The sequence below is a fragment of the Corvus brachyrhynchos genome, unplaced genomic scaffold (genome assembly GCF_000691975.1).
Source record: "Corvus brachyrhynchos isolate BGI_N302 unplaced genomic scaffold, ASM69197v1 scaffold103, whole genome shotgun sequence".
Classification (NCBI taxonomy): domain Eukaryota; kingdom Metazoa; phylum Chordata; class Aves; order Passeriformes; family Corvidae; genus Corvus; species Corvus brachyrhynchos.
In genome coordinates, this window is record NW_008237436.1 from 4,363,125 (window position 1) to 4,383,114 (window position 19,990).

The window sequence follows — 19,990 nt, forward strand, 5'->3', positions numbered from 1 at the left end:
AGAAAGTTCCTGGGAGATAACAGTCACCATTATCAAGCAAGACACTTTACTGCTGACAATCACAGACTACTTAAAGCTGAAGAACACACTAAGCACCCTCCCTTCAGGCTCAATGGACAGAGCAATCAATCCCCTTCATGTAGCACAATAGCTTGAATTAATGGCATCCCTTGTCCCAGGCAGACTCAGATGCCAAGACACGAGCAGATGCTAAACCTTTGTGCCCAGGGCTCCCCAAAGGCAGGGCTGTGGAAGGACCAGCTCTCCCCAGGTGTATCAGGATGAGACCTCAGTAGCCAGCAGGACACACGGGTCCCAGTTTCTCAGTCTGCCTACCGCAGCCGCTGGCCCTGTCCCTTCCCCAGCTGCTTCAGGCAAGGACTGATCTCCCTGCGTGGTGAGTTTGAAGCACATCAGCTTCTGGAATCAGGTTACTTGGGCCTGCAAGAGTACGGATGCCAGCGCAAGAGAGACGGAAGGAAGGATAGGTTCCCCTTGTTCAGTGAATGTGTTTGTCTAAGTGGGCACTGAGAAACACGAAGGAGCCTCTTTCCTTGATTGGTATCTTGCTATAAATCACGAAGTCTGACAGCATGGTGTGCTCAGCTATTCAGCCTTAAACAGGTCTGTGTTTGACTGCAGATAAGGGAACCCTGCAAAACAGCTGTTATCACCCTTGTGCACAATAAAATCTTACTAGAAGATCAAACTAGTGCATCACAGACTTGGACATAATAGAGACTTTCAGCTACGAAAATGTCTGCGGCCTTCCCTTTTCTCTTGCTCATCGACACAGGACTTCATGAATATTTTCTGTAAAAAGGCTGAATTTTATTGCCTTGTGTATTACATTCGTTTAATGAATGACTAAATGCTCTTCATTAATTTCTTTTCCTGACATGGTAGAAACATTATCTTCAAGAGAAGAACAGAACATGGCAGCTAGCAATCCTTCAGGCTTCATGCTGGCCACTGGAAAGTCTCTGATGCCTGATGCTCTTTTGACCACAGAACTTGTTTTGATGCTAGCCCAGTGTTCAGCTCAGTACGTGACCAGCAAGAGGTGGAGGAGCCAGAGATCCTACTCATAGTGCTGTGGGACATGAGCTGATGTCAGTGTCTGTGTGCTCCCAGGCCTGGGCTGTCTCTGATGTTACCACCACTTGTAAACAAGAAGTAGCTTTTGACGACCATTGCTACAGGGATTGGGCACACAGGGGCACAGAGATGGAGAACACTGTGTGGCAGGAGGACTGAGCAATGGGCTTTGTACAGCACAAAGGTGAAGAAGATGATGACATGAGGATTTTGATGTGGATGTCGGCTACTGTGGAAGAAGGCAAGGAAGTACGGGCCATGGGAAAGAGACCTGAAGTCCTGATACTAGAAAAGTCCTTATTCTGAGTCTGCATTAAATACAAGTCTGCAGAAAATCCCCTTGCTATCCAAAGGTAGATAAACTACCATTGCAATCCACCAAATCAGGCCCTGCAGATAACTCTGTTCTATAAGAAGTGCCAAATATAATATTCTCTATGCAAAATATGCAATTTCATTTCACTACACAGAAAGAAACCTTAAAACCTATCTCTCATAACTGCAAGACAATGAAATGCAGCTTCTACAAGACCACACAGGAGCTGACTTGTGAGAGCACGAGTCAGCCATCTACCTGTGCCATTTAGATTCTTCTACAGAATCCTTTCCTCCAATAAACTTAATTGCTTATCAGATCTAGGAACTACAAAAGGCAGAATTTATTATAGACATTTCTGCAGTTTATAATGATGGTACTCTAGCTTCCTGTAGCTTGATTTCAAAAGTTCTGTTCAGATTTTTTAAACTATGAATTTGAAAAAGACATTTGGAAATTAAATTCAGAATAAGTCTATCTGATTCATTCAAAAAAGTAAAAAAAAAAAATCTAAGGAAAGATCAGACTTCAAGTTCTTAACATTTGAATTCATGTATTATGCCTTGAATCAATTACAAATGTTTATTTACAAAAATGCATTTTGCAATATTTCCATAACAAATCTGAGGAAAAGACTCTCAATTGTCCTACTTTTGGTAAGCCCTATTTTATTCTTGTCATCTTATTGACCTCAGTGGGCCAAGTGAGCACCACTCACCTTGCGCAGGCATAGACATTTCAGCAGTACTTTCAAAAAGAAGTAATGCAAATGATTAATGCAGTTATTGACTAATGCAGCACTGATCAAAAACACTTGAATATTTAAGAAAACATAACATAGATGAGATGGGTAAAAAAAGCCCCTTAGATTATTCTTATTTTCCAACCAGAGAATCCCAGTTCTGATTCCATCTCCAACATAATACAGGAATATCTTCCAGACAGCACGATGTGCACAGTATCTTATGGACACGTGCACAGCAAAAGTCTGTCTTGGGAACTGCACAAAGGAGTATTTTGAGATCTCAGTTTGATGGGATAATACGAAGGCCAGACTGTGACTTGGCTTTTTTATCCTCCAGGAAGAAGAGCGCAGGCTCACTGGGAACACACCAGGGACTGTATCTGACTGGATCACCCTGACTGCACCAGTTAAAATGAACTGACCCCATCACCCACCAATTACCTGCCTCCTTAGCCGGCTGATGAACATGCAAATGCAACAGCATGCTAGGTGAACACCTCAGTGAGTGCTGTGTGACACTGAACTGAAATCCTGCCTGGCATGTCAAGAATGCTAGTTTGTTAAACACCTTAGACAGCAAAGTCAGAGAAAACTGTCATCCCAGGCAGTATATCTCATGGTTTGGGCAACAGATATGGATGGCAATCTGCCAGAAAATGCTAATGTTCTAATGTGTAAGCCAAAACACAAATAAATGGAAAGACCTGGTTTTGGTGGGACTAAAAAGCCTGGGAAGGATAAATGCAGTTTAAACTGATGTTTTAATGTGCCAGTTTGCAGAAACATAGATGGACAGCACCTCTACACTGTTGACATTGCAGCAAAATACATATTGTAGGAACCAAAGTTATTTTTCTTTTAAAATTGTATGTTAGACCTCTTGCTGCTATGTAAATGCCCCAGCATAACTCACGGCTTACTTCTGGTCTTGGGTGTGCAGACACAGCACCTATTCTCTGAAAAACATGCTCCCATGCATGCATGTGCAGGCTTCCCAGCAGTTTCTCAAGCAAGGGAAGTGTTTTCCTCTGCTCCACCCATCACATAGCAGAGCTGAAGAAAGCCCTAGCTTTTTTGAACTCCCTACTGTCTTATTATCAAATCGTTTGTTTTTCAGCTAGAGAGGATATGTTCAGATTGATGAACATACCCTTCCAGTACAAAAGCAAAAAAAAACCCCATTTGGCAACAAGTTTAAGGCAATCTGGGTTCATTTACTCTATCTCCTCTTACTGTTTCTTCAGATATGGTAGAAGGGGTGTTTATCCACTAAAAGAATGTCAGAAATATCAATTATTCATATACTGTTTCCATTTCCCTAAACTAGAACTTAAGGACTTATAATTTCAGACTAGAAATACCTTTCCTACATTGAAATACTTTCAATATTCCTCAAGATAAAGGAAAAAGAAAAAAAGCCAACACTTTATATTTAATTCCACAATATAGGTGGTTTTATATTCTTAAGTACTAGTTTTACTTCAAGTTACAGTAGACTACTACAAAAATAGAACTGATTTGATTTCTGCACCATAAACTGACTTGTTTTTCTCCTGTCATAAGCAGTGCCTAGCTTGTTATAAAGTATGTGTTGTCACAATACACACTTATGTTCTCAGTATTTGATTAATATTAGTCCAAGAAGGTAACTGAATCATAAAATTCTCTCCTAGTCCTTGTGGGATCACTTATTTAAATGAATATGCATTAAATATTTTGGTAGGAGGGCAGATAAGCAATGCTGTTTAGGTAATACTATTATTCCCTGGTGGCTTCACACTTGTGGTAGAAAAACAGATCCAAACAAGCACTACAGTGTTACTGAGGTTACAAATGACCTGGAAAAATACAGTTTCTATGGATATCATTTAATGAAGACAAGCCTTGCATATCACACATCTAATATAGTGTTTTGTTTATTTCTTCGCAGGTATAAGATATTCACCTTGTATTAAGTAGATTTTGCAATTCTTTTATACCACAGGATTTTAAACCACTAGTCTTTTATGCAGAAATTATTAAATTATAGATAGTAGGATGATCAGAACCTTATTGCACATGTAGCCAAGTTGGATTTTTCCAGAGATACTGTGTTCTATCTTTTAAAAACAGTTAATATGGAGACTTAGCACTGTTAATTAAAGCTCCTACAGAGAAGGAATACACTCTTCATGTATTTTAACTTAAAAAGCAAATTTCTGCCAGTGTTATCTCATTGCCTTACCTAATCTGAATATGTTTGCAAGCACTAAATTTTATTCAGACATCTTCATTATATAATATAGCTAAAACATCTATAGAGCAATTGATTTAAACAGCAGTGGAAATCAGGAACAGCAGTACTGAAAAGACTATGGAAGACTAAAATGCTATTTGTTTACATTCTGCAAAACCCAGCCTGGATCAGATAAACAGATGGATTCTTTCTGGATAGAAATATTGCACAAGATTCTGAAATTAAGCATAGAGGGTGGGAAGAGCAGCTATAAGCAACTGATGTTTTGCTTCCCATCACATTAAAATGACTTTCAGACCTTAAATAGAATAATTATATTTTTGTCCTCGGTGCACAATTAATAAAAACCAACTTCTGAGCAATGCCACACCCTTGTGATTAAACAGCATTTAAAAAAATATTTAGATAAAGTCTGAACAAATCAAACAAATATGTAGGCAGGAAATGCTGCTTGGAATGCACTCCCTTGCAATGTACTGTTAGACCCAGAAAGCAGCCTAACTTCAGAATTCAATCAAGCAAAATCTAGTATAATCTCATTACAGCCCTTGCAGTTAATGAAACCTTTTAAATCTCTGACATTTTGATTTTTAGAGCTGACAAAAGCAAAAATTACTTGGTTTATATAACACAAACATACAGAAAGATAAGACTCTAGCCTTCAGGTTATCCTAGCTATTTATCAAGCAATGCATAATATGAAAAGATTACTCTTCTGCTACTCACTATTGCTCCAGGATTTCAGTAAATATTTGATACTGATTTCAAAGAAGCCTGAATCCTGCTGGCTAGCCATGTCTGCTGCATACAAAGAGGCTTCTATAATTCTGAGCAGCTGAAGTGGCAGGTACTATGTATGTAGATGTGACTGTCACCAGTCAGTGATGTAAACGAGGGGTCAGAGGAGGAAATGAAGTCTCCGCAGATCCACTTCTTCCGTTCATGGTAGGTAAGCTCATTTAAAAAAAAATTGAAAAAGCTCCACAACAACAACAACAAAAACACACCATAAGATTTCTGTCCTTTGCTCTTCCTTCGGGGCTTGTACTTAATTCTATCTGAAGAGTATTTTATTCCCTCGCCCCCTCAGTACGTATTTTCATTTATTCCATTCTGCAACCGGGCAAATTTCTTCTGGTTGGTTAAGGCATATGCAGCACCACAGCACTTGTTCCACAAGCACAGTTAGAGTATCTTCCCGAAGGGCGTCTGAGCCGTGCTTTTAATAACGCGCAGTCTGCCTGTCTGAAGCTTTTTTCCCATCACAAGCTGTCAGCCCGAGCGTATGCACCTCCTCTCGAGAACCGAGTATCAACTTCAAGCCCCACTGAAACCGTCTCTTCTGCAGCTGCAGGAATCTCACACGTACTGCTTAGCTTTAGGGGGGAAAAAGCACCCTCTAATGAACATCCTCTGCTTGCTCTGGTCAGCTGCTCTCCTTCCGCCTGTTCCCAAGAAGAGCACGCTGAACTATACAGAACTGCATCATGCTGCGGTAAAGCTGAGCTGCACCCATATATCTGATTGCAGTGACGTTGGGAAGGAAAAGGCTCTCCCTCAGCCCAGTTGCACAAGAGAAGCACTTCCAGAGCACTAAACCCACGGCATTCAGACTGGCTGCTTCTGCTTTTCTTTCACTGCTACAGAAAAACGTGCTGTCATTTTTTCTTGACACTTTTTCTGCCCCCTCCCCTAACAAAGATGAGAGACAGCAAGCTGAATTCATAACGGCAAATAAGCCAGAGAGCGCACTGCTTTGTATTCACCTCTGAAAGAGCCCCAGAAAACTCAGTTTGATATCATTTTTATCTTGAATAATGGTTTCTAAAAAGGAACTGAACTCACATAAGAAAAATGAGGCAGAAGCAATTCACTGCTTGTTAATCTCTCTTTATTTTCTACAAAATACTTAATTGCTAGGTACAATTTCCATATTCCTAAGGTTTTATTTCACATAATCACACTACATCAGTATGCATATTTTAATGGTAATGAAGAAAAATAAGAATCAGTTTCCAAAATACTTTTTGTTTCATATATTCTTGGTATCACCCTTCCAGATATTATTTCCTGGGAATAACAGTACTTTTTTTTCTCACTTAGTGGAATAAATTTCCTGCAGCATTTCATAATTACAGTATCTGAGACAAAACAGAGCTTGTCTGCTGCTGATTCTTCTAAAAACTTTGTCAGCAATTGTATTCACACATTATTTTTAGTTTCAGTATGCAGAATATTTGATGTTTGGATTGGAAACTGAGGAATACAAGGGTCATTGAGACCAAGCTCCTGTGGTTCTCACTGAAAATATGCTAAATGTCTTCTGTAAACATACCTCATCTAGAGATAAGGTTTTGTGTCCTCACTAATGAAAGGCTGTTGCAGAAACTCACTTTGTAAACCTCTTTCAGTTCCTAAATGAACTTCACTCAAAACCTGTTTACACCCTTTTACGGACATGAACAACCAGAAACGTTCAGAGTATCTCGGGTTTGATCTCACCAGCTATGTCAATGAAAGCTGATCAGCTCTTCCTCCCTGTGCTGTTAATTATCATCCCATTGCTGTCGCTGTGCATCCCCAATTTATACTGAGACCCTGCTGTCCCATTTGTACCTCTTCCCCTACCCCTACACTGACAAAGCCTCCTCATTGTGCCATCCTGTTTAGCCAGCACACTCCAGCTTTTTACAATTAAAGGTAAATTCAACACCAAAATAAGGGACGTTCCAAGATCTAGGACTGATGACTTCCCACCATCCCACTAACTGATTTTTCAGCAGAGACAATGCCAAGTAGGTTTTGAAGTCCTTATTCACCATCACAAATACTGCATTAACTCCTATGTTCAAGGATTTAAGTAACATTTTCCTCTGTGGTGTTATATCAAATGCTTTTCTGGGGATGACTGATATATTAATTTTATTGCAACTCTCTTATTGAGGTTAATTTGCAAGTAGTTGTATTTCCTAAATCCATATTCTATTTTACCCAATTTTGAATTAAATTCACACCTTTAAATATAATCTCCCACCAAATTTTGCTTCAGTCTTGAGTATCAAGCAGCCTCTCTGCTGATACAGATTATTCTCCCCCCATAAAACCTGTGGTTTATATTTACAGGGCAGAATCCCTCTTTTGATGCGCTCAACAAAAATTTCATTACCCAAGCTGCAACTTCATATGTCTGCTCTTCCTTGGAAATGAGTGAATGAATGGGAAGTTAGCAGGTTTTTGTAATGTGAATTTGAAGACATTTGAGGGTTTTTTCCACCTCACAATTGATTTTTTGTTCTGTTAGTATTACTCCTCCTACCTCTGTTCTTCTACAAGGCAAAATGAAAACTAAAGGCAAAAGCATTCACACAGTAGTGGTCAAATCTTATTCTTACTCCATCTCTCATCCTCACTGGATACTGGACTCTTCAAAATCAATGTTCTTGTTTCAAAGATGTAAAGGAGCAAGAATGCTTAACCACTTGGTTTTAATTCCTTCACATAGTCTTACTCAGCTCATCTTTTGTACTGCTGCTATCGGGAGAGTACCAGGTGACTTGGGTGACCCATTGGCCCCATGGAATGCTCCTGAGGGTCCCGTGTTTCCCTCACAGGCAGAATGAAAAGTTAAGGGTTTTGTTGGTTGGTTGGTCTTGGTGCTTTCAAGTTAAAGAAATCTCAGACATCCTGCACAGGCAGTTTTCTTAATTGTCACTGTCCAGTCCATTTTTATTTCTCAAGTTTGTATTTTCAAATCTGCAGATCTATCCTTGCTTATTCTGAATCAGCTTGTATGAACAGGATCCAGTAATGTTCCTGCCACCTGGTCTTCACCAGTTATCAGGTCTAAGCAGTCTAACAATAATTTCCTGACTTTGTGATCATTTGGTGAAGAAATAAATGGGCTATCTCATCCAAGGATACCTGGATTTGACTATCGTAGGTAGAGTTTGTGTCTGGGATGTTCAAGTATCACCTCATGCCTACTTGCACTTCCCTGTGGACTAACATTAAAAAGACTACAGCTACAGTCAGCTATCTGTCTAGGAGTGGCAGATCCCCAGCACCTTTTTACTGACTTTCTCCAAAGTGATATGGAGCCAAAGTAATTCTATTTCACATATAGTAGGTCTTTTTAAAGCATTCCACCACAACATTAACTGCTCTCACCACTTAGTATTCTTTCTGAAGAACGTGTCTACCTATTGTGTGCTTCCACTGACAGTATGATGTTGCACTAAAACACTGAAAAGCTTAAAGGATACATTAAGACAAAGCATATTAAAGAAAAATGCCACCACTCTTAGAGTCTGTCTTTTTGGCATCATATGAATGAGTTAATACAGAATGGTAGTTGTTAAGATTTATTTCAGATTTGATACTCCTCCATTATTGGTTCTGCTTTCAAAAGTATCACCCATAACATAAATGCCTCAGAATTTAACTATTGTTCTAACAGCTTCTTTAAAAGTATAATCAATTAAAATCTTACTAATTTCTAGCATTAGTCATAATTTTTTTAAAAAAAATTTAAATGCTAAATTAAATTTAAATATTTGCCAGCCTAAATTTGCAAGTAAGACATCGTCCATACATAATGATTTTACTCACATTTTGGAAACAGTCCTAAAACAGGAATAACACACTGAAATGGCAGAAACATAAGCACTCTATTTTAGTGTTCTGAACTTATTTTTGGGAGGCTCACAAGACTAAGAAATTTTGAAATTATATAGCTTCCTCTTTCATTCATGTTGACTTTGCAATATTCACAATTTAATTACATATTCCAGGCTGTGAAAGATAGACAGGCATGAGCATATGAAATCTGTCAGTGAAAGTAAATTGTCTGATGAGGGGTATTACAGACTTAGATATTTACAAGTACACTAGGCTTCTTTTTCATGTTATTACTACATGGGAATTGACTAACAATGTCGGAGGTTTTTTCCACCAAAAGAAACCATAGATTCAAAATGTAAGGCTTTTCATGTGTCTGCCATGATGAAGTACCTGCTGCTTACAATAAGCATTGTTTAAACTATGCACGTTTGTGTGTAACTCACACTCCACATTTGTGACACACAGAGCACCTTCTGTTCTCTCATTGTTTTCTGAGATCAGAGGAAACACATATCCAGGAACCTTGGTTACCTGGCTAATACCCTTCTCTGTCTGAACAAAGTCTGGAGCTGTGGAGTTTCCATGCCCCAGCTTTGGGAAAAAGAAGCTGGGAGATGCTGTTCATCAGCACGGTCAGAAGTGTTCTTGTGAGCAGAATTCTGCATGAACAGCTATTGTCACTGCAAAACATATGAAAAATAGATTTCCAAAGTTTTCACTCAGCAAAGGAACAAGAATAACAAAACCACATACTGCTGGAGGTATTCACAATATCTATCTTGAGGCATCCAGCTCAGATGCCTACACTGGGAGGTGAGTGCCTTCAGCATGACACAACAGTTCCAAAGAGTATCCGCAAAGAACACAATTATTTGTTCAAAGCAGCCTGTTTCTCCTCACTGTATACACATGATACTTAGGGTAACTACTTTTGTAAACTGGATTTTTAGATTCTTAATATTTAGTAGCATAGGTACCAATTTTGTTTACAGTTTTAGTGACTACTGTTTATTACAGTCATTCAGGCAGTTTAGTCCTCTATGTTTTCAAGCAATGCTTGCAGGAATCCTTAAAAAAGCACACGGAGATTTGAATATAGCACAGTCTTGCACAATCTTCTAGGGCTCATTTTAGCTTGGTATGAAAGGGCCTATGTGGATTTTGCAATCTTAACTCTTCAGAATCTGAGGCAAAATGCGAAGAGTAGCTGAAAGCCTCTAAGGGATGACAGCAGTAACAAAGCAAATATAGATTCAAATTTTGTCTTCCAAGAAGTGATGTGGACACAGATCTCAAAGCCAAAAGGAGCTGTGCTGAACTACTGAGATTTTAACATGCATTATTATTACTATTATTATTATTATTATTATTTTATATGGCTTCATATAGCTTTTACTCCTTATTTTGGGTCAAATACTATGTCCTTTTAGCCCAATAATACTATATGTTGACTTATACCCGTGTCTCTGATTTCCAGGGAATCAGATTGGATTCACACCGATACAGTTTGTATAAAAGTTTGGCTGTCTGGAGGTTTGCACCTCAGGAATAAGCAAGGGCTGCTTATTAGGGTCTTTGTGGTTTTGATACAGTCAAGTCCTCTTGGGTAAAATAAAGCAACCCTACAAAGAGTGATTCCCAGATTTATTTGACTTCAGTGCAGAACACACCTAACAGAGGAAAACAAAGAAGGATATTGTCATTGCCTGGGATAAGGCTGCATTGCATTCACAATTTAACATTCCCTTCTCTGGGAACCTCTTTCTGCTCTGCTCCTGAAAGACTGTGCTAGCTTTCAGATGGATACTGGTCATAGTTCAATGGTATTCCAGTGCCTAAATATAGGTGTCTAGCATGATTATAGATACCCTAAGCTATGGGAGCTATTCACAGAGACTGGCAGATATGACATAACACGTACATTAGATCCACAGCTTTACTAATGTCCTCTGCCGAAACAAAGATCAAAATTGTAGTATCTAAATCAATCAAATTTTTTGTACTACAATGTCTTGTATTTTAACAAGGTAAAACAAACATCTTGCTATGATCCAAATTAAAAGAACAGAGTGACAGAAAGTACTGCACAAAATAAGATTTCAGTAAGGAAATCTCATTTAATATTATAATCTTTAAATAAAGCAACAGAAATCCTTCTTAGTTTATGTCTCATTAGTTTTGCTGCACCATTTTGTTTTGCCTCCTGTTTGTAAGTGACTGTTCAGCTATTGCCACCTAGTGATAGGAAGCAAAACAGGCAGAAACAAGAGAACGGTAAATAATGCATAGGGAATGCGTGTTTACATCATAAACTGTGTCAAAATGGAAGACGGCAGCTCTGAAATGAAGCACGTTTGTATTTCTGCAGCAAGGACATCAGGCAATTTGGGTACAATTATATAAAATATTTAAATAGAAACCTATTAAATGGTATTGAATAGAATAAAATAACGTATTTTCACAGATATATTATAGATTCACACATTACCCAGCTCTCATCCTCAGCTTGTTTAGTGAATTCATTAGAAGGTTGTAAGGAGTTTGTGCCTTATCTATAAATAACAAATGATAACTAGGCATTTTGCAGAGGATTAATTGGTTAGTGTTGGAATTACGCCTTCAAGATTCATAGTACTATTATCCTTCCCTTGATTTTTCTTTGGAGCTGTCAAACTGACATGTCCTCTTAGGACTCTGTCATTCATCTCTGAGTTTCTCCCTAGCTGAACAGTGTCTGGAAGCATCAGCCAGCCAGGAACAAATTTTCTTTGCCCAGACTTACCATACGCATGCTAAAAACACACCATCCTATAACCCATTAGGAAATCTGCACCAATACCACTGGGGCACAGACTCAGGCAACACTGATGCAAGAAATATTGCTGTGCATGTCCAAATAGAGCCTGTGTCCCACAAACACAGCCCACAGGCATTATGAGGCATGAGGAATAGCTTTTGAGCAGTATTTTCTTCCTGATTTTCACCTGAAGGTCCCAGGAACCATCCCTAAACAAGCTGTTTTCCATTACTGGAATCCTATAAACTTCTTCCCTTCTCAGTTTTGTTAACAAACTCTTATCTGTATTTTGGAGACAAGTTTGTATATCATACTCTCCAAACATCCTAGCATGATGTGTCAGAACTTCCTCATAGCAGGAAATTTCCAAACTGCCACTGAAGGTGACTCTGATTTTGGGTGCTTGTTTCAGAGATGAGATGGTGTAGCTGAACCCCATCCACACACTCAAAGTATAATTTGTATTTGCTAATTTACTTGTAAGAGATTGGTACCAGTCTAGAACAGAGGGAACCCAGATTTTGTGGCTGTCCCTCTTTTTCTCAAGTTATTACACATATTTCCTCATGACACAACGCATAGACTGAACCCCCAAATACTGCAAAATTTAGGGCCGTATTAAGTCATAAACTCCCTTTCCTTCTGTCATGCAGATGTATGTCTTCTACCCTCCAGGAAACTCTGTGGGAGGGCAGAGAGGTGGAAGCCAGGAAGGGAAGGGCTGGAGCATGCCCATTGCTAGATATTCAGAGTCACAGAATGGTTGGGGGTTGGATGGGACCTTTGAAGATTGACTATTCCAAACCCCTGCCACGGGCAGGGACACCTTCCATTACATGCTGTTGTTCAAAGCAACCTATTTGCTCCTACAGGGTCTCTAGGGATGGCTCACAATTACTGTATGTTACTGTAGCTGAGATCATAAGAGTTCTCGGCTTTGTTTCTCCTCATTCTTGTGCTCACAGACACACCCCGAGATTCCAAGCACAGCTCTCCCCCTGTTCTGCCACAGCCGTGGAGCTGGGCAAAACTCCCCTTTCCCTTTCCTCCTCAGGCATGTGAGAGGCAGCTGGCTGGGAACCTGCCGTGGGAAAGGAAAAGCTCCCACCTTTTCAGAGAGGTGCCCGAGATGTGACTGAAAGCACAGCAAGAGAGACAAAGAGGGGGGTGTACCCACTTGGAGTGGTGAGCTGATACCAAAACCAAGGCACCCCTGACCCAAATACAAACCGTATCACACACCCTACTTTTGTCTCCCCTGTAGAATAACAAGTTCAAAACATTCATTTTCCACAAGACACCTCCGTGTAACATGTTGCATGTGTATGATGTTTTCATTGATTATCTAATTAGGAGGTGGAATTTTCAGTGCAGTAGCTCTAATTTGTTCTCTAATACTAATCCATCCCCCAGACAGATCTTATCTCAATGTATGCACTTCCTGAGTGTGATTTTTAACAGAAATGTTTTCTTGAACTTCAAATAAACATTTACAGACATATTCTTTCTCTTAATTCTGCCAGACCAGTTCTTAAAGCTTTCCCTGACTTTAAATAAGATGGTCCAGTGACAGGCTACTTTCTTACTCGTTCTTTTTTTAAACTTTCCTTTCCATTCTCTCATTCTGTCTTTAATTATTAACACTTCTTCCTTTCTGACTGACCTATTTGGATACTCACACCTCAATGTTCACATTATTTGGTGGAAAGGTATCCTTCTGGTTATGTCCCTTTGCTCCACTAGAAACATCAACCTTAGAAAATAAGTCAATTTTTTACTTCTTTCATAAAATGAGAACAAAAGATGTTGGAAGGATTTCAACCAGCTTCCATCTACTATAGATCAAGATGAGATGGACATGGGATCAGATTGTACTACATTTGCTGCCTCTTACACCTTCCTATCAGGTATCAGGCTCTGCCTGCTGTCAGAGAGAGGGTCAGACCAGCCAGGCATCAGGTCAGAGCTGGCACACGTGGCCCTGTAATGCAAACACCTCCAGTCTCCTCAGGTGGGTCTTATGGGTACAGTGTCCACTCTGAATGATTCCAAAAAACCTCTTGCAACAGCTGCGTAAGAATTACGTGGCTGAAACAGGGAAACTGAGCACCATCAGATTTAGCTGGCCATAGCTTATCCTTCAAATGATGAAGTATCAAATTTGTATCGCTGCCACCAATCTTCCTTCCTTGACATGTACTTCCCAGACATGTACTGCCACAAACAAGACTGCACATCATTCAGAGCAGGACTCAGGCCCCCGCTGTGAGTGAAGTGCTTGGAATAGCTAGAGCCTGGCTCATTGCAGTATAACAGGTTTTTTCTCATTTTACTCAGAGCTGCTAATAGAAAGTTCAAGTTCAGGGAGCTCAGATCAGTGCTACCTCCAGTTAGACCAGGGACCTAATGACTAAGCTAGATAACATCTACAATTTTTAAAACTTTTTTGTTTCAAGGTGGGAAGAACAAATACTTCAAAAATCAGGACTGCCCAAGAAGTCATGCCAGGTGGTAGACCAAAAAATAAATTTTTCTTTCCCTGACTGTAGGTTATAAACAGGACATGCACATACACTTCTTAGCTCACTTGATACCTTTAATAATTAGGCTGTCACCATGCCCTTCACCCCTTTGAAAATATTTCTGAATATCCAAAGTAAACATAAATAGCTGTCAGCAAAAATCTTCATGACTCAAGCCACTGGCTACTTTACAGCAACTTTACATAAGGGACTGCTGTGAAGTAGTCAGGAAAAATCAGGCCATATGATTTTACCGTGAAATTTCTGTTTCTCACGGTTGCTTTTCCCTCACATTTCTCATTACATGCATACCCTTCAGTTACAACTTCTGCCTTAGAGCTCTCCTGTTATTATTCAAAATTATTTTCTCCATTCTTTCAAGAATTGCTGTCAGCAAACCATTTCAATCCTAATCAGTTGTCGAAGGGAATATGTCTTGTTTTATGTAGTTTTGAATTCACTTTCCACATAACCCTCCTAGGCAAACACTGGTGAGACACAACATCTGGAGTTTACCATGTAACACCCTTAACTTGCAAAACAGTGTGTTTAGATGCTGGCTAGATAGGAGACAACAATTTGGTTAAAAAAAAAATCTCACTGATCTTACATAAGAACACTTGTTCTGACTTGCAAAAATTTTTTTTTTTTTTCCCCATTGGAACATTATCTGTAAGTATGTATTGTTTCATCTTTTGGAGTAATCTGTGCCAGGAGAGATCTCAATTTCAGAACGAGAGCCTTTCTTTGCTGCTTTTTTTTCCCCCTGAACATAGTATTTTTTAACTGATGAGCACTTGTTCGAGGGCTCTCCCCTGCTGTGGTGAAGGTTTTGCAACAGCAACACTTCGATCTGGGCACAGGCAATAGAAGAGCTCCAGCATCCTCCAACTTGCTGCTGTTCTACAGAAGCACAAGTGTCCTCACAGTGGCCAAGTTAAATATACATGCAGTCTTTGTCACTGGGTCTTTTATATCCTTCAGAGTCCATCCCTTCCTGCCAAACGAAAAATGTCTTGGTTCTCCCAGAGATATGAGGTCTAACAGAGCTGCCTGCTTATGTTGGAAAAAGGTAAATTTTTTCTTCCTGTTTAAGAGGGTTATGTTACTCAAGGTTTCTTGCATGCTACATTTGAATGGAAACTGCAATTTAGTGATAGAATGTAATGTACAAAACAAAATATACAATCTGCTTTTTATTAACTAAAAGAAAAAAGAAAGTACTTTAGGCTTAGTACACACGGAAGAAAGCACAAAAAGATGTCACATTTTAAACTGAACAGTTTCCTAGAAAAGGCAGTAGTAATTATAGTTGCTTTAACTACACTTAAAATGATTAATGATTTTGAGTCACCAGAGCCTAGATTTTCAAAGGCATTTAGCTTCTGAAACATCTAACAGTTGCTTTGTATATTATTGTCTAATCTGGTTAAGTATCAAACTCCCAAATACTTGTTTGTCTACTGCATCATTAAAGGCTTTGAAAATCTAAACTCAAATTTTTAAAACTTATTAAAATTAGCAGATCTTATTGTCTCCCCTTTTTTTTTTTTTTTTTGCCAGATCAGAAGAGGAAAATAGTTCTTTCTTTTTCATCTCTGGTTTGGCTTCTCAGCTGTGAAGTGAGATCTAAAATATAGGATATATAATTGAAAACAATCCACTGAGACAGAATACTTTTATTTGAATATGATGCTTAGATCTGGAAAAAATCCAGTTAACTTTTATAGCAACCTTATTCAAAAGGGAATGGTGATCATAAAAAAATAACTGGGATTCACCTGCTTTGAAATCTTCCAGTGTAGCTGCAGGCAGTGCTGGGTGTGGAACTGGAGCTCATGCTCAGTCGGGTACCGGTGCTCAGTGACACCAAATCCTCCGGACTCACACTGAGCTGCAATGCACAAACCTTGCCTGAACTCTTCCACAGATCAAGGGAGGTCATTGCTAGCTACTGACTAATTCAGTTAACTAAAAACATAGCATCAGCACAGGCAGAACCCTTTATAAAATGGAAACTTCTCCAAGAACAGGATACTTCTCCCCCATCTGATAATAAGACAGATTTCACCCAAAGTGTGTTTTCTTGTTTGATTAAGCTAACCTGAGATTGTGCTACTGTTGAAAAAGCTGTGAAATTCTTCCATCCTCTCCCTGTCCCTCATAATTTCCATCAGGTCTCCTTGTGCTAGCACTAGTTAGGAACAGAAGTTTGATTTGAGGAGTGGGTGTGTCTTGGGGGCTACAGTATTACCTTCATTACCTTCAGTTATGAATGTGGCCATGAGTATCCCCACAGGTCAATGCAATGGAGCCTGATAGGTGTTCAGGTGGGGGAAAGAAGCAAAGGAAAATAATGCTTCTATATTTAAAAAAAACCCCAACCTGTTAAAAAAATCAGAGCTTTTCACAGGGATTATGTGGTTAAACAGCTTTCCCAACTGCTCATATGCATTTACAGACACCCGTAAGAGGCAATGCATTTTATGGTAAGAAAATTCTTCCAAGCCACTTTTCTGGCTGAGCTCTTATTAAACTTTGGCTGTTGCAGGAATAGATACATTTTAGCTCTAATTGCAAGAAGCATGGTCAGAAAATGAGCTTGAAGATTTAAAAAGCTGGAATGTACAGTGATGATCAGTCCTTATAGGATGATAAATCTGTTAAAGTTACTGCATCTGTTCCTTCTAGACCTCTACTGTGAGAAAGGAGCAATGCTAATGCTCATGGAAGTTCCTACCACTATTCCTTATGCAAGTATCAGGAGTGGAGGAAAGCCAGGGAGCTTAGAAAAGAAAGGTGTCTGCAACTCCTGCAACAATGGGCCTTGCTTATAGGCAACACACAATGAAGTAGGCCTATAGGATTGCTTGACAGTTTCACCATTTCTCTTCCACAAAAAGAATAAAAAAAGCAGAGTCTATTTTCTGGAACTATTTCATGAGAAAGGTTGTCAATGAACAGAATAATCAGGAAATGCCTAAACAATTATAATAATCTTGGAAAGTAGAGTAGGAGAATTGGTAAGATTTTCAGTAATACAGAGTGAACGAAAGTACTTGTGGAAGTAGTAGGGGAAATACTGAAGAAAACGGTGTTAAAATTGTATTAACTTGACTTTTCCTTTCATTGAGCTTCATGAGATTCCTGTTAAACAGTACTGGCTCCAGTATCAACCCCTGGGCTATGCTGTTAGTGACTGACCTCCTGTGAGCCTTCATGCTGTTAATCAGAACCCAGTCAGCCTGGCAGCTCAGCCTTCAGCTCACCTCACTGTTCATTCATCGAGTTTGTATTTCATCATTTTGTCTATGATGATGTTCAAGGAGATACTGTCGAAAGCCTTTCTAAAGTTGAAACAAACAGTATCCTTTGATCTTCCACCATCCACCAAGCTGGCTATCCATTGTTTTAGAAGGCTATTGAGTTCGTAAAGCATGATTTCCCCTTCATACAAACATGCTGACTGCTCCCGAACACCTACTTTTCTTATGTTTGGAAATGGATTATAGGATTATTTGCCCCATCACTTTCCCAGGGATTATGGTGAGGATTACCAGCCAGCAGCTCCCAGATCCTTCTTCTTGCCCCTCCTGGAGAGAGGAGTCACTTTTGGTCTCTTCCAGTCCTCAGGAACCTCCCCCAGCAGCCATGAGCTTTCAAAGACTGTCAGGACTGGCTGGACCATGATGCCAGCCAGCTTCCTCAGCACTTGTGCTTGCATCCTGTCAGGTCCCATGGATGCCCAGCTTGTTTCAAATGTTCCCTAACCTGTTATCCCTGTACCAAGGGTAAAGCCTTAGTTCAGGCCTTCCCACTCGTCTCTGGGTCCTGGGATTCCTGAAGATGTCCTGAAGGTAAAGACTGAGGCAAAGGCAGCACTGGCTACTTGGGCCTTCTCCATCTCTATCACCATCATTCTCCTTGCTGATGAGTGAAGTTTACAAAGTCACTGAGACCTCTTTTAGGATGGGCTTTCAAGTGGGAAGAATAAAAATATTACAATAGATTATGCAGAAGTATTCTTAACCCTGAAACCAGATAAAGGACGAACTGTGACACTACTCTTGCTTACGAGTCCAACAACATTTAGTATGACAAATCTAAACTTGAATTACATTATTACTAGCTTCTAAAGAGAGAACTGCTGATTTTCTAGTTCCAGAACAGATTTAAAATTGGACTTGTACACATATGTTTTGTTTATCCTCAATTCACTGGGCAGAAAATTACATTTCAGACCCTGAAATTCCATCTTGTGAGCTTAATTTAGTCTCTGGTATTCTGCTTTTCTTGTCATCCTTCTTTCACCCTGGCATCTTTCTGTAATAGCAAAACCTCTGCTGCAGATTAGACTTTTTACTTTGGAACAGAGCCTCAGCAACTAGTGGAAATTTAATACTTGAGTGATTCTCTATAGACGAGTCAGTAACTGTCCATGATAAATCTAAACAAGTCTTATCAGAAGTACTTTATTGTGACTCACTGAGCAAACTGGTGCTGAGTTTTAATGACCTCTGTGGTAATTAAAGTTACGTTCTGCTGGACAGACTGGTGATTCAACTGTGTAGGACTGTGAATGCCATGCCTTCATTAGCACCTGGGGCTGTTCTCTTGCCACGAGGCCAAGTGCCATGAAGCAGCCTACAAGGGTACAGCAAAACATTATCTAAATGCTGGTGGCAACATCCAGTTCTCTCTCGATTCCTCAGCTCTTGCCAACTTCTGAACTGGGTCTGAGAATTGCCAGGAGAGTTATCCAGGCAAAATACAGAAGAAATGGAGCAACTTTGCTGGAGAGAGATTTCTCTGACTTGCATAAGAACAACAGGAGAGGATGGGCCAGCAAGAGACTGACTACTTCAAAGATCCTAAACAAAGTAGGAAATACAGGACAAATGAGATTACAGTTTGAAAGATGGCACTTGTGAACTGTCCCTCTCCTTACCAAAACACAGACTTAAGATTGTGCTTAATAATTAGTGGGCCAGCCTTATATTGTTTGCAGCATAAATTACCCCAGAAAAGGCTTACTCTGATAGCAGATAATTCACAACAAATTGATCTTACAGATACCGTATAGACACTCAATCTCTAACATGTTCTGCAACTAAAGCATGTTGCCATTACAGCCAACATGAAACAGTAACTCCAAAGCCACAGAGCAAAATCCCACAGAAAGTCACATCAATACCCTCCGGGAGTTCTAAAACAACTAAATAAGTAAAAGCCCACTACACAACAGGTCCTTATAACAGGAGCCATGGGATTGTGTCACACACAACATACATTGCATAACTACAGACATTTTTTTCCTTGAAACAGAAATATATTCCAGTAATAGATGGAAAAGATTTCTTATTTTAATAAATTTTAAGTACAACTTAAAATATGATTAAAAAACATGAACAGACATTTGTTGGGTCTTTGAGATTGCATCTAAATATAATACTGCATTTTAGCTTTGCCTAGCAGCTACACATTAGTATACCCAGTGCAAAGGAATTTAAATTGGTATCATATTGTGAAATACTCTGCAAATTCAATTTCCCAAAAACCCCAAATATAACAAAGAATGTCCTGAGCTATTCATGTCAGGTTCCTAATCTGAGATTCAGCCCCCAAAATTCTTAAAAAAACACATTCCAAAATAACC

General features: G+C 39.4%; 1 protein-coding gene across 13 annotated transcripts in view; it reads right to left on the minus strand.

The window, feature by feature from the left end:
- FRY (FRY microtubule binding protein) overlaps window positions 1-19,990 on the minus strand; it is a 199,377-nt gene that overhangs the window by 156,210 nt on the left and 23,177 nt on the right. For 2 of the 13 annotated variants that reach the window (XM_008631446.2, XM_017731356.1), the window contains exon 1: window positions 5,122-5,933. The exons of 9 other annotated variants lie outside the window; for them this stretch is intronic. In XM_008631446.2, the coding sequence (XP_008629668.1) occupies window positions 5,122-5,191 (70 nt within the window). In that variant the 5' untranslated portion in view covers window positions 5,192-5,933. Of the gene's footprint in view, window positions 1-5,121; window positions 5,935-19,990 lie in introns of those variants that run through there. 2 more of the 13 variants (XM_017731354.1, XM_017731359.1) reach the window with 2 other exon arrangements.